This window comes from Babylonia areolata, chromosome 1 (genome assembly GCF_041734735.1).
Source record: "Babylonia areolata isolate BAREFJ2019XMU chromosome 1, ASM4173473v1, whole genome shotgun sequence".
NCBI classification, from domain to species: domain Eukaryota; kingdom Metazoa; phylum Mollusca; class Gastropoda; order Neogastropoda; family Buccinidae; genus Babylonia; species Babylonia areolata.
In genome coordinates this window covers 69715914-69730717 of record NC_134876.1, presented here as the reverse complement: position 1 = coordinate 69730717, position 14804 = coordinate 69715914, and the positions used below count along the sequence as shown (strand labels likewise).

Genomic DNA, 14804 nt, shown 5'->3' with positions numbered 1-14804 from the left:
GAAAATCAAACTGAGCGTCTAGTCATTTAGCATGCACCAGGTGCACTGAAAAAGAACCCTTGGTGACACATGTTGTCTGCTGGAAAAAAATTTGTACAAGAAATAGGTACATGAATACAAAGGCACACAAATACATATGCATACACCCAAGCCCTGATTAGTGCAGTGGGTTATGCAACTGGTCAGCATTTGCCTAAGATGTGATGTAGCGTATATGGATATGTCCCAATGTGGTGACACCCCCTTTGGAAATTGAAACTATTATTTAAATTCTGTTTTGCTCCACTTTTTTGACTCACTTGTGTAAACAAAGTGAGTCTATGTTTTAACCCGGTGTTCGGTTGTCTGTGTGTGTGTCTGTGTGTCTGTGTGTCCATGGTAAACTTTAACATTGACATTTTCTCTGCAACTACTTTGTCAGTTGACACCGAATTAGGCATAAAAATAGGAAAAATTCAGTTCTTTCCAGTCATCTTGTTTAAAACAATATTGTACCTCTGGGATGGGCACAAAAAAAATTTAAAAAATGAAGCCTTATTATATGCAAACTGCATTTACTGTTATATTTATATTTTTTGTATTCTCTAAACTTGGCACTTTGATCTGATATTCTGACCCATCAACAAGAGCAGTCATTATTATCATTTTTTGTTCAAACAGGAACTTCTTTTGCTAAGCATGGAAGTTTTATTTATTTTGCAAACGTTTTGGTGCAGATAGTAAAAAAGGGAAATTACTCTGTAATTATGCAAGAGGACTTAATTTACTTTAAACTGATCTTTCTCATCTTAAACATTTTGAAATTATACACAATACATAAAAAGCTTGGATTTTTTTTTTTTTTTCAATGTATCACAAGTGAGTCTTGAAGGCCTTGCCTCTCTTGTTTTGTTGTTGTTTTTTTAACCCATTCAACCCTGGAGAGTTTACAGTCTTGGCAGGCTTCCATGCCATACTGATGCAGAAAAAAAAACTGCAGGAAATATACTGTTTTTCCTCCAAAGTATATGTGGACGCATCCAGAAATGCTGTAGAAGTTAGTTCCCTTTCCTCACAGTTTATGCATATGTAGGAACATGAAAAACGTTTTAATGACAAATTTTGATGCAAAAGCAATGTCCAGACACAGGGCTCAATGAATTACGACCGGTTTGCTTTTTTTTTTTTTTTCATATATTCTGAGGGGAACTGATAATTGGTATGAATTATTGCAACAGCGATAACTTCTTTCTGCACTGAGGCATGTTTTGAGAGAAACCTTCTATGCTGAGACATGTTTTGAGAGGACCAAGCTAATCTAACAGCTAAAGGTGAAGTAACTGGCAATAGAAAACAAACCAAAAAAAATCATTTTTAGAACAGGAATTTGTACAAGGGCACAATTCAGCAAGAGTACAGGGAATAAAGTCAAATACAAACTTTCCACTCATGAAGTACAATGACATCAAAACATGGAGGACAAAATCAGTGTTAATGATCTGGTATCATATATGATTTAAACCATCACAATTTATTATACAAAAATGATTTCACACAGTCAAATTATAACAGCACCAACAGCAAAGCTGAACAACACATATCCACACACATCATGTGTAAAATGTGCACGTACACATCAACACACAAAGTTACCTTCTAAACTGTAGTGCGCTATTAAACATATAATGTCCAGAGTAAATGCAGAAGTGTATGGCATATGTACAGACCAGGCCTGATTTTTTTTTTTCTCTAATTACCCACCACATCACAGTTAAACAAAAAATTATGATATTCACATTCCACTTTCTTCAATTTCAGTTTAAATGCATGTAATTCAAGCAAGGCAAGCATTTCTTTCTTCTTCTTCTTTTTTATTTTCTTATTTTATAAATTCGCTTCAAACTCCTGAATTTCATAATTCTTCAAAACACAACACTTGTGTTAAATCTCTGTGAGTAAAGCAATGTTACAAGTATGAATTGTAAACTCACTGTCTGTGTCACCTGTCCCTCAGTGGACAAGGACAAACTAGCAGCTTTTTGACTTCTCCTTACCAGAGGGAGGAATGCATTGGAACAAAACAAGTCAGCATTCCACAGTAAAGCAAATGTACACGTCACAGAGCATCCATTTTAAAATCATTTCTTCACACTTTAGTTACATGATTTGATGGACTCACAAATCATTTCCCTGTCTACCATTGTGAAAGGTATGTCTTCTCTTGTTTTTAATATATATATATATTTGCATACATACATATATACATGTTTTTGTGTTGTCTGCTGTTCCATCATTTTTTGTTTCTTTTTCTGTCTTGTACGTGGTTGGTGTTATTAACACAGTCTAAGTGCAGAAATGTGTATGCACCCAGTAAAACTCAATCTAATTTTGAGTTCCTCGTATTTCTCATCCTGACACTTCTCTGTGTGATATTTGAGCCAGGGCAGAACACTACCTCACTAAAGTATAAGTGTGCATTCGTATGTGCCCTTATATCCGAGAATGTGCATGCAACTGCATCCATGTGCGCCAGCATGTTTGAGAAAAGGGTTATGTCTACTATCAGATTCAGGACAATGTGTACACAGAAATACTGATATATTGCTCATTTCCTACCTCTTGTGTACAGAAATAACCAATATACTGATTCAGATTGTTTCTAGAAATACTGATTGTTTCTAGAAATATTTGGTCCCTTAAAACTGGCCTAAGTACTCAAATCTACATTGTCTGTACTTATTTATTCAGAAAAAAATTATACAACTTATTCAACAACAAACAAACCAAAAAAAAAGACTAGAAAAAATCACAAACCTGTACATTCAACAGGCAAATGATATTGCTGATATCTATACCACACACAACTGTCCACTCGAAACCCTTAAAAACTGTACAAACAATATGCACAGGATAACCCTCATATCTGGATCAATCAGATCACCATGTGTGGTTGATCAGAAGGCTTGTCATGGAATACACAACAAATATCTCCAGTTCTGATGAGATTACTAAGTCTGCCTCCACCACTAAAAAATCAAAACAAATAAAAACACTTAACACCTTCAATATGGAGTTCCTAAACATTTTGCACTTGTGTAAATCAACTGGCTTTGATGAAAAAACAAGTTCACACATGTGAAATCTTATGCTAACATGTAAGATACAGTACAGAAGATGTGATAGAAACAAAATGAGCCTGTGTGTGGTGTGTGAGGTAGTCTGCAAAAACTGCAGAAAAACTGATCAAAGCTGAAATGCAAAAACTGACTGCTTGGAGAAAATATATCAAGATCAGAACTTCAAATTTAGTGAGACTTGCTTGGCCTTTCACTTTTCTTTCTCAGCAACAGCTCACATTCAAAATCAAATACAAATGGTTCAAACCAAAAACTGTAAATATTGCTCTGTGTAAGTACAAGATGTGCAACATAGAAACAATGAGGAAACAACACTCAGTTTTGTTTTTGTTTTTATCACACAACCATACAGAGGAAGTGGCTTCTCTGTTCAGTTTATGGAAGATTTTAACACCCCACTCTGCCGCATGGTCATCTCAGAACGAAAATCAGTGGTCTTGAAAGCACATAAATTCACTAGACTGAAGGCAAGAAGAACAAAAGGAAAACATCAAAGAGGAAATAAAACAACACAGATAAGAGAAAATGCACACACAACTCATTCAATACCAGAAGCTTTCAAGTTTCATAGTCTGGAGCAAAGCACCATGACTAAAAGTAAGAAAACACTCATACTGTTGGTCTGCAAAACAATGTTTCATTCATATATCAAATTTGCAGAAACATGAACCTTGATAAGTCACCATCTTTGTGTGCAACACACACACACACACACACACACACACACAAGCACAAAATAGTTCAGTGCAATACGCCAAACCTGACCACCAGGTTACATGAAGCTGACATGCAGAAAGCAAAAAATCGTTTTTCTTCACAAAATCGTGATTAGGTCAGAGTTTTTGTCCTCCTAAAATGAAAACATTTAACTTGACCAAAAATGGATGAGAAGTACCACTCTCTTTTTAGCACACTTCTTTAAGGTCTTTTTTTTTAATCATTATTATATCAAAAGTCAATTCTGTCTAAGAACATATGTTGTTGTTTTGGGGGTTTTTGTTGTAACTATTCAAAAGAGTTTTTCACTTTCTAACCACTAAAAAAAACTTTTCACAACATGCACTATTGTGAACAGTCAAACAATTATTTTCTTTTCATGGTTGCCAAAAACTTCATAACAGTCAAGCATTATGAAAGTAAACTTAAACTAGGCAGTCAATAAATCAAGTAATAAAACTGGGATGATGACTGGAGTATTTAAATAACACATATTTCATTTTCGTCTGTTGCCTGAAACAGTTACTTTGTTAACAAAACAAGATTTTAAAATCCAGCCTTTTTTTCTTCAAACTTTGTTGACAAGCCCACATTTTAAAATCCAGCCTTTTTTTTTTTCAAAGCCATAATTCAACAGACCAACATGAAATGTAAGTACACTGGGATACCATGGACATCATACCTTCCTTCTGTGCTGTAATAAAAGAAACTAGAGTGAGTTTTGAAATACTGGTGGCCAATATTACATCTACCAAGTAAGAAAAAAAAAGTGACAAAAAAGATTCGGTGTCCTTGAGCGGCACAATGCAAAAAACAAGTCAAGGGTAGCTTTTTTACAGGTAACACGAAATTATTTCAAAATCCTCAACATCACAGCATTCGATAACTCCATCTTTTAATTCCCCATATTGTCTCCCAACACATTTTTTTGTCAACTTTTAACACAAAAAGCACTGAAATGTAAATTATATGGTAAGTACTATGTCTGAAATAAAATCATCCTGGTTAAGTTAGAAAAATATGAATGATATTCAACGTTTTCCAACAATACTGATTATATGGCGATATCAATAAATATTCATCACAAAACTGCACAAAATACAAATATACAGGAACTGCTTTACAGAAAAATTCAATTCCTCAATAATGATTTTTTTAAACTGTTTAAAACAAGCTGTACACCATTTGATTTCAAGATTTTTGATATACCAGTAAAGCCACAGTGTGTACAGAAACACAACTTCAATGGTTTTGTCATTCAGCAAAAGGCAAATCAGTAAATGAACCACATGCCTACAATCCATAGAGAAACAAGAACCATAACACAATTACTCTCACAGTTTGCATTTAATCATACATAAATATGAAAGAATGCAAAATACTTCACATACAAAGAACTTGACAAACTTGACAATGATTAGTTTACTTCTGTACAAATATGGAGATTGTTCACTTAAGTTTTTAACAAGGAAATGGTTCACAGAAACTAAAGGAAAACAAACCAAAAATATGATTTTAAAAGAGAAGGAATGAGACAATACAACATCAAAAACATACATACACCAACCACATCACAGCATTAGCGAATCAAGACACTCCCAAGCATTGCAACAACAAGAAAAGAAAAAAAAAAGATGAACTACATTCCAAACAAACAAAAAGTAAACTGCATCAAATCACAACCTTCCCTTCATATGATTAACAAATAGTAAAGAGTGGTAACTCTCTCCATTACACAAGGTGCACAACTTCAAGTCAGTGATGCTTTCGCTACCGATTCAGCTAGCACACAGGTAAATAAAAAAAAATTTATAAAAAAAAAAAGGTACATTTGGAACAAACCCAGACACTTCCTCGAAAAACGAAGCGTTGGGCCTGTCCTTATACCAATCATTTGACATGTGCACACAGCAGCAAAGACAGAAGAAATGTGCAAACACAAATTAGCTTTTATTCAAGACTGGCATAGCCTCTTTAATCCTGAATAAGCCACACAGAACACATGGACAATACAGAAAAAATACATGGTTGCCTCGGTGGTTTATAAACTGGAAATTAACAAATAATGAGGCCAGGAGACGATATGATTAACAAATAGTAAAGAGTGGTAACTCTCTCCATTACACAAGGTACACAACTTCAAGTCATTTTAAAATAAAATTTAATTTTGTTATGATGACAAATGATGCTGACAAGTGAAATCATTTTGAAACTTAGTGTGTCGACAGATGGTGTGGAGTAAACTGAACTATGGAAAATATGTACAGTAACATTTATCTTTGGAAACCAACTTTGTTAACACACAATGGTGTGTAGTAAAACAAAACTTTACTTTCAAAACTTAATATGTTCCAATGTACATAATGCTGACATACCATGTTTTTGACAATCACATTCTGTTTGTAACAACACCTTGCATCCAACAGGCTCTTTAATCAATGACAAGTGAAATATGTGCTATGCTTGACATCAGCAACAGGAGCCATGGCAGCCATCACAGTATTACATGGTAAAGGGACTGGTACCTGATAAATCAGTTTAAAATGTTGAGAGATTAAATACTTAATAAATCAATCTGAAATCCTGAAAGCCTCTTACCAGATACTGAATAAATCAATCTGAAATTAAAAATGTATGAACGTGATCAATGAAATTCAAATAGAGGAAGGGCTTTGGAGGTTGCGAAAGGCAGTGGATGAGTGGTGTTATAATGCCTTGACGTTTTGCCATTTCCTTATTGCTTTGCAGAATGTGTGCTGGGGAGGGACATTTTAATATCTTGACGTTTTGCCACTTCCTTATTTTCTTTTTTCCCTTTCGTATCACTTTTTTTTTTTAATTTCAAGGTAATGCCCATAAAACATTTCAAGAACAAAATAAATGTGAAATGACAAGAAAAGAGATTCATCTCACCATCAAAAGAAAAAATATGTACAATCATGAACTTTTTCAATTAATTTCTCAAACCATAAAAGATCGGTGAATTTGAAAAATGTTAATTCAAAGGGCAATCATTCAAGATAAATATGTTAACATTGTGAGCACAGGAATTGGAACAAATATATACAATTTTTCCCCCAAAATAAAACAGACACATTTCGGTGTTTCCTGATGAAAAAAAGGAAGAAAAAAAAGGAGAGCAATGACCAATTCAAAAGCCAGCAATGGAATAATTACCAATTGTCACATACACACATTGCACTCACATGTCAAATTGAATATTACAGTCTGATTTCTTTGAATCAAAAAATACAAACACAATGACATCAACTTCAAATGAAATAGCAACCAGCATCATAAATAAAAGGCCCATACACCCAAAATAAAAGAAAAAAATGTAAATCCACACAGTCTCCTTTTTCTTGTGTTTGAAATACATTTTGTACAAAAGGAACCTTAAAAACATATCTGCTGGTACAAATATGCCCCAATATTACCTGCTGTAGCACCTGATTCCATTGTCTAGTTGAAACTAGACAACAGAGTACCTGAAACAAATGCATGTTAGTCATCATTTTCCGTATATGAATGACTAAGTAAGTGGATAGATTACAGAAGGTAACTAAATGTAACAAAAGTCAAATCTTACCATGTCAACAACAGGAAATTTTCTACCTAAAATTACGTTTAAGTAACATACTTACCGTGACCCACTAGTGCAGACTCCGGCAGGGGTCTGACATTCCTGTCCTGTGCAAACTACTATCCGCCTATGCGGAGAAAACGAAAGTAGCTACAGCCGATAACCTCCCGGAAGTGGGTAACCTCCCCTTTGCCCCCCTGACTAGCAGTTTCCTATCAAGCCAAATTTTTGTACCACCAATTTGGTTCAGATCCTTTCCTCTGTTGATATCAAGACAATATTTTCTTCCACTCCTATTAATGTCAGCCCAGAATGCAAGACAAGTATATCACCCTCTCCAAACCTCTGCAGCTGAAACATTTGCTCTGTTGTCAGGTTAACTGTAGCTGATGATGAAACATTTGCTGTGTTGTCAGGTTAACTGTAGCTGATCTCTTCTAACATATAAATTGTTTATGCAAGCAACAACAAACAATAACAAAACTAGACAAGATTAACCACTTCACCATGAGTGATCTGAATCAATTTAAGGTGTATGAGCATCATATGCAATACTCTTAAGTGGATGGATGGATGCATGAACAAAAGAACTAATCAGTATTATTCTAAATGCCTGATTACCAGCAAACAAATGATTTTCAACAAAAGAATAATCAATTTCACTATAAATGTCCAAATAATTTTTTTCATCTATAATACTATTATTGTTGTCAAACATCTGCCATATGTAATAATAATAATAAATAATAATGGTAAAAGAATAATGAATTTCACTATAATGTCCAAATAATTTTTTTCATCTATAATACTATTATTGTTGTCAAACATCTGCCGTATGTAATAATAATAATAAATAATAATGGTATTTATATTGCGCTGAATCTTGTGCAGAGACAAATCAAAGCACTTTCACACTGGTCATTCACACGCATGCATAACTCTAAAACTGGAGAAACTGAAAACAAGGTTGGGAAGAGGTGGGTTTTAAGGCCAGACTTGAAAGAGCTGAGTGTGAATTTCATTTACCTGAAGAAGAGCTTGTGGCTCGATACGTCGCCTCTCTTATCCCAAGTAAGTCGACTTTTACCAAGATTTTTTTAGTCTACCTCCCACTGAGTGTGGATACCTAACGAAGCGAAAGAGGAAGTTCATTCCAACTACAAAGTCCAGAGACAGAGAAGGAACGGCGACCAACAGTCAAATGTTTGAATCTGGGTATGCATAAACAGAGTGGATCCGAAGCCAATTGTAGAGAGCGAGATGGAGTGTAAAGGTGAAGGCAGCCACAGAGATAGGAAGGGGCAGATTTGTGAATACATTTATAACATAGAGTGCTGATCTTGTACTTAATTCTGTGTGAGGCAGGGAGCCAGTGGAGATGTTGCAAAAGAGGAGTGATGTGTTCAGATCTTTTCGTTCTGAGGACGAGTTGGGCAGCAGAGTTTTGTATGCACTGAAGGGACAGAATGGATGAAGCAGGCAAACCATACAATAGAGAGCTACAGTAGTCAAGGTGAGAGAGAATGAGAGAAACGACAAGTCTAGATGTTGCATCGGTGGACAGATATTTCCAAATGGAACTGATGAACCGCAATTGACAGTAGCAGAATTGACATGTCTGACTGATAAATTTTTGCATGGACAGTGTGTTGTCAATGACAGCACTAAGGTTCCTGACTGAACTGAAAAGAGGGATGGATGTACTGCCAAGTTTGATTGTGTCAGTTGTGATGGAAGAGAGTTTTTGTTTAGTTCCTATGATCATTGCTTCAGTTTTGTCCGCGTTCAATTGTAACTTATTTAAAGTCATCCAGTTTTGAATGTCCAGGAAGCAGTTGGATGTTTCTTGCAAGAGCGACGGCAATTTTTCAAGGGTATCACTCTTCTGGAGTTGAGTGTCATCAGCATAAGAATGATGACTGACATTATGGTGGTTGATAATTTCAGCGAGAGGAGCAGTGTACACTGTGAAGAGTACTGGGCCTAAAACAGATCCCTGTGGGATATGTACATGGATAATGAATACCATTAAGAACCTCCAACTGTAACTATTAATAACACAGTGCCTTGTCAAATATGTACATGTGCATGAATATATAATATCATAATCAATGCCAAACTATCATTACTTGTGATACTAAGTTCTTGTAAAAAATGTGCATGTGTAAATAACTTGCATTATCATTAATTTTCAGATGTCAGTATTTATATGCTCTCCTGTGAAAAATGTGCCACTGTATTTGTTCTCCTAGTTTCCCAATCCCATATATGATTCATCACATAATCCTTCTACTCCTCAGACATCTATCATTAACATTGTGGTCAGGACTTTGAGTTTGCTATTTTTGACACATAGTCATACTGCATTTTTATACTTCATTCCATTTTTAAAAAATCATTTCTGGTCCAGGGGCAGATTAAGTTACATCAATGTGGACAGACACAATGTGAAATCAAAATACAAAGTTCACTCATCCATGAACATGTAAATGAACAGCAATGTAGTTAAGTAAAACTAACTTAAAACCCAAAAATATTTTTGGGGGCGAATGGTTTTGATCTTCTCACATTTAACCTGTGCATGAAATAAATAAAAAAAACCATGTTCTCAATCACATTTCGAATCTCTGTCCACTGTGTCTCTCTGATAACAACCAACCAAACAAGCAAAGCAAACACAACCATTTTCAACTGAACTATGTACATTCACAGATGGCGACTTTTGATTGCAGTGAACAGCTGGCCATGACCAGAGCACCTAGGACAGAACAGCATCCTGGTAGGGTGGGATGGGCTTGGCGGCCTCATCATAGTTGGGAGGCAGCACCATGATGGGTGGGTTCTTCTCTCCATCTGATTCTTCCCCAGTGCTGCCCTCGTCAATCCCTCCCCCATTGTGGGATCGGATGCGAGCAGCTACTGTGTCGTAGGCTGGAGGAGGGTCACAGACGTGTGGCAAGGGGTCTTGGGATGGAGTGTAAATCACTGCAGGATTGTACAGCTTATGTCAAATGACATGTAATCATAGAGTGTCTTCAGACAATGTAAATAGTATGCTTTGTGCAAAATTATACAAATTTCATTATGTCTGGAAACTGTCTTTATACAGTATACATATTATGGTTCATGTCAATTTATACCATTTTCATTATGTCTAAAGGCAGGAGGTAGCATACATGCATTTTTCTGTCTCAAAGAAAATGCATCAGCATGATTCTGAAAAAGACTCCTTTAAACTGGCTTTCAAAGCCCCACTTCTTCAAACACACACACACAACTATGAAAAATGGGAACCATAGTATTTCTTTTTAATACAAATAGCTGCTAAAATCATTACTGAAGCCTGGCAGCTTTGACCTTGACTCTGTGTGTTTTGTGAACAATAAGACCAGAAAATTCTAACAATATTGAATACATGATTCCTGATAAAATGTCAAAGTTCAAACACAAGACATTGTCAGACAGATACACAGAAAAACTGAAATATTATCAAGACTCACTTTGCACTACATACATGTGTTACAAAGCAACTGTTTCTGCATCGTGTTTCAATTTTCACATTTTAGGCTGATCTTTTTTTCTTTTCTTTTTTTAATCATTATTATCAAAAGGGTAACTCCATTATCAGTTTTACCTCAATGAGTGTGGATTTTTATATATATTCACAAACAGATTACCTGAACACGTGTGAAAGCAAGCAGCCTGAGGATTCTGTTGGTTCTGCCGTCCCTGACATGTCTGTGTCTTGCGTGTAATCAGGAGTTTTGCCAAAACACCTACCCCAACAATGATCAGCAGGCCACAAGCTGCACAAGATGCAATGGTCAGATTAGACACATTATTTCATTTTCAATTATAATGAAATGCCACACTTTATAATTATATTCATCTCTTTTTTCTTTTCTTTTTGTTGCTGGTTGTTTTTGTTTTGTTGTTGTTGTTTTTTGCCAGTAAACAGTTGTCTGTGTGTGTGTGTGTGTGTGTGTGTGTGTGTGTGTGCATGCATGTGCAAGCCTGTATATATATAATCATTTCAACCCATCAAGAGAAGAAATGGATAACACTTTTTAAATCACAGATTTAATCATCTGTTATTCTGCTTATGTTCATGCAAATATGGGTGTTCACACAAGAAAGGAAACTGCTGCATGAAATGGAAAGCTATCACTATGATGATACCACAAAAATCACAGACTTTGCATATGAGTGAGTGAATGAGTGAGTGAGTGAGTGAGTGAGTGTGTGTCTGTGTATATGTGTGTGTGTGTGTGTGTGTGTGTGTGTGTGTGGGTTGGTGGGTTGGTGTGGGTGGGTGTGTGTGTGTGTGCATGCAAAACATTAAGTTGACAAAATTCAACACACACACAGACTCTGAGTCTGAGTGTGTGGGTGAGTGTGTGTGTGTGTGTGTGTGTGTGTGTGTGTGTGAGAGTCTGTGTATGTGTGTGCGTGTGTGTGGGTGGGTGGGTGCCTGCATGCGTGCCTGCGTGCGTGTGTGTGTGTGTGTTTGTGAGTGTGTAACAGCACATGTGTGTGCATGTATGTGTGTGTAGATGTGTGCACATGCGTGCAAGTGTGTCAGCATGACTTTGTGTGCATGCGCATGTGTGTGCATGGAGGGGAGCATGCATGTGCATGTGTAAACATGACCATGCGCATTCTCTGTTTACCAATGCCCATAATGCAGAGCATGATCGTGATGCTCTCCTTCTTCTCCATGGCCTTAGAGATAAACACCGTCCCTAGCACAAACATGATGAGACCCAAGAAGGCTGCGCAGGCAAACCAGATCATCATCTGCCGCCACAGTGGGGTTCCTTCCCCCACCAGAGGTTTGGCATTGCTGGCCATCAGAGCACGCTGCTGGGCCACATAGTCTCGATAGGGTCGGGCACGAGGCCGCGGGGATACAGGAGAAGCTTGCACAGAATCTGTCTGCTCCATGGGCCTTGACAACAACAACAACAACAAAAAAAAAAAAAGAAAGAAATGTGTTCATTCACTTTGGCAGATTTTCATACCATCAACTAAGCATGGAATACAGTACATTTATACATATCTGCAATTTAACTTTAAGAACTTGTAATGATGAAATTATGAGTGCCTTTTTTCTGAAAATTAAATGGTGTTTCTTGATCTTAATACAATCTTTTTTTACAGATCTGTCTTAACTTCGAAAATGCTTGTTATTCCATGCAATATCTAATTGCATTGTTTTATTATTATTTTAATGTTCTAATATTTGTATTCAGCTTAATGTATTACTTTTCTGACCTGGTACTAGTTCCTCTTGCACAAAACCATGAAATGAAGGAGATTCATGGTGTGGCATTCGGTCATACAGTGCCCTAAAACCTTATTATAGCTGTAAGTAGAAAGTACACATGTTCTACCTTTGATATGTTTAAATACACTTACATCAGGCTGTGGGATGAAAGACTGTGGTGTAAGTGATGGGCCTTAGGATACAAATGTTATCATTTTCTGATTGAATAACTGAACTTGTATTGCCTGCTTTTTTTTTTTTTTGCTTTTTTTTTTTTTTTTTTTTTGCTCGTTATTAATGAACCCTTTTCTTTCCCTGGCAGACAGATCTGATAAGTCCTCTTCATTCCTCTGGTGAAACATATATGTCCAAAATTACTCTTTTACCTCAAAGCAGCCCATGAAATATACTCGTATTCATTATTAGTCATTCACACATTCTGCTGCGAAAGTTTCAAATCACCTCATTCCCTCTTTGCACCAATATCATCTCCTCTCAAAATGCATCTGCTGAAAACTTACTCATTACCCCTAAATTACTGAACAGCCATCTATCACATCCAATATACATGTTTGCTGTGTGGTGTAACCATCTTGGCATGAATGTGAATGAGCAGATGTATAATATATATATATATATAGAGAGAGAGAGAGAGAGGGAGGGAGAGAGAGAGAGAAATATGGCATGAATGTGAATGAGCAGATGTATAATATATATATATATATATATATATAGAGAGAGAGAGAGAGAGAGAGAGAGAGAGAGAAATATATATATAGACAGATATATAGATGTGTGTGTGTGTGTGTGTGTGTGTGTGTGTGTGTGTGTGTGTGTGTGTAATACATATAATTTATTGAGAGTGGCTGATGTTGAGTAGAAAGAAGAGATTAAGATATGGGTTTGATTCAACATTTTCTAAGAATAGTTCCCATGTAATAGCTACAAAGACATGGACACAATACCCTAATTTTCATTTTCATGAAATTAATATGAAAGCTGATGAGCATGAATTTATGAAAGAAGAGTGTTGTATAATGTTCTGTTTCACCACCACATATAAGCCCATGTGAAATGAAATTCTAAAACTGAAAATGGCTTATTTTTACTAACAAATTTACCAATAGACAAACCCATGCTCCTCAGTGTACACACACACACACACACACACACACACTGATGATGATATGGATACACACACACACACACACACACACACACACACACACACACTTATAATAACGCCTATCATAAGTCAGAGACCAAGCTCTAAGTGCTTTATAAACAGTGAGTCATTTGCACAGCTGCCTACCTGGATAGAGCCAACAGAGAGTGCTTTATTGTGAGAACACAGGGATTGGGAAACAATGCTATAAGTTCGATTACATTACAATAAACAGTCACGTGAACCTTCATTAGGCACTAACAACTGATGTGTAAATAAATTATCGGTTTTAAGCTGCACATGTCTACACAGCCTTAATTACTGTCAACATGTTTATTCGATTAAAGTTACGCAAATCTTAACAGTTGCACTTATTATGGACGAGGTCCAATCGAGTCCACAACACCAAACTCACCTTGATTGTGGAAGTGGCATAAAGATCATGGAGTGAGAGGCAAACACAGACCAGTGTCTGGCATTCACAGCATCTAAATGTTGTGATTGATTTACCCGTTTAGATACAAATGCACATCGTGCATCTGCTCGTTAACAACAAAAATCAAGTGCAGCATATATGTTCAATCACAGTGTGTTGTCAGCATAAGCACGCATAAATTCCGATGAGGATTTGTCATTGTGTGTGCACACTATCCAAGAACTTTTGCAACTGAAAATCGTTCCCGTTACACTGATGTGTTATTTTGTTGACAAACAAGCTTTCGTTTGTTTCAGATGCGCTGAAGAGCAAGGCAGGCAAAAATAACTAATGGCAGTCTCAAACAAGCAAGTTCAATCCTTGTGTAGTTGTTGTTTTTTTTAAACACTTTGCACGGCCTGTTCTATACCCAGCTCTTTCACTAAAATGCATATCACTGAGTCACACTGACCTCATTCGGCTCTCTGGCCGACACACTCTTTGGTGTTGGTCGAGGAGGAAGTTTCAATCTGACCTCAAGG

The 14804-nt window shown here is 36.4% G+C and overlaps 1 protein-coding gene across 3 annotated transcripts; it reads right to left on the bottom strand.

Annotated features, from left to right (window-relative positions):
- Nucleotides 1–1452: 1452 nt before the first annotated feature.
- LOC143286625 (uncharacterized) lies at nucleotides 1453–14777 on the bottom strand. 3 transcript variants are annotated; one of them, XM_076594265.1, is made up of 4 exons: nucleotides 14263–14777; nucleotides 12087–12364; nucleotides 11094–11222; nucleotides 1453–10401 (listed from the first exon to the last, which is right to left on the bottom strand). In XM_076594265.1, exons 1-4 carry the CDS (start codon nucleotides 14289–14291, stop codon nucleotides 10175–10177), a joined length of 663 nt encoding a protein of 220 aa, XP_076450380.1. In that variant the 5' UTR covers nucleotides 14292–14777; the 3' UTR covers nucleotides 1453–10174. The 3 variants fall into 3 exon arrangements, with proteins under 3 accessions (XP_076450380.1, XP_076450383.1, XP_076450391.1); XM_076594268.1 differs by having other exon boundaries at nucleotides 14735–14773; XM_076594276.1 differs by lacking the exon at nucleotides 14263–14777 and adding an exon at nucleotides 12691–12771.
- Between the last annotated feature and the right edge of the window lie 27 nt (nucleotides 14778–14804).

Coding starts and splice junctions, on each gene's coding strand:
- LOC143286625 (XM_076594265.1), bottom strand. CDS start 14,291: ATGATCTTTATGCCACTTCCACAATCAAG. Junction 12,365..14,262: donor ATGCCACTTCCACAATCAAG/GTGAGTTTGGTG, acceptor GTTGTTGTCAAG/GCCCATGGAGCAGACAGATT. Junction 10,402..11,093: donor TTGCTTTCACACGTGTTCAG/GTAATCTGTTTG, acceptor ACAATCCTGCAG/TGATTTACACTCCATCCCAA.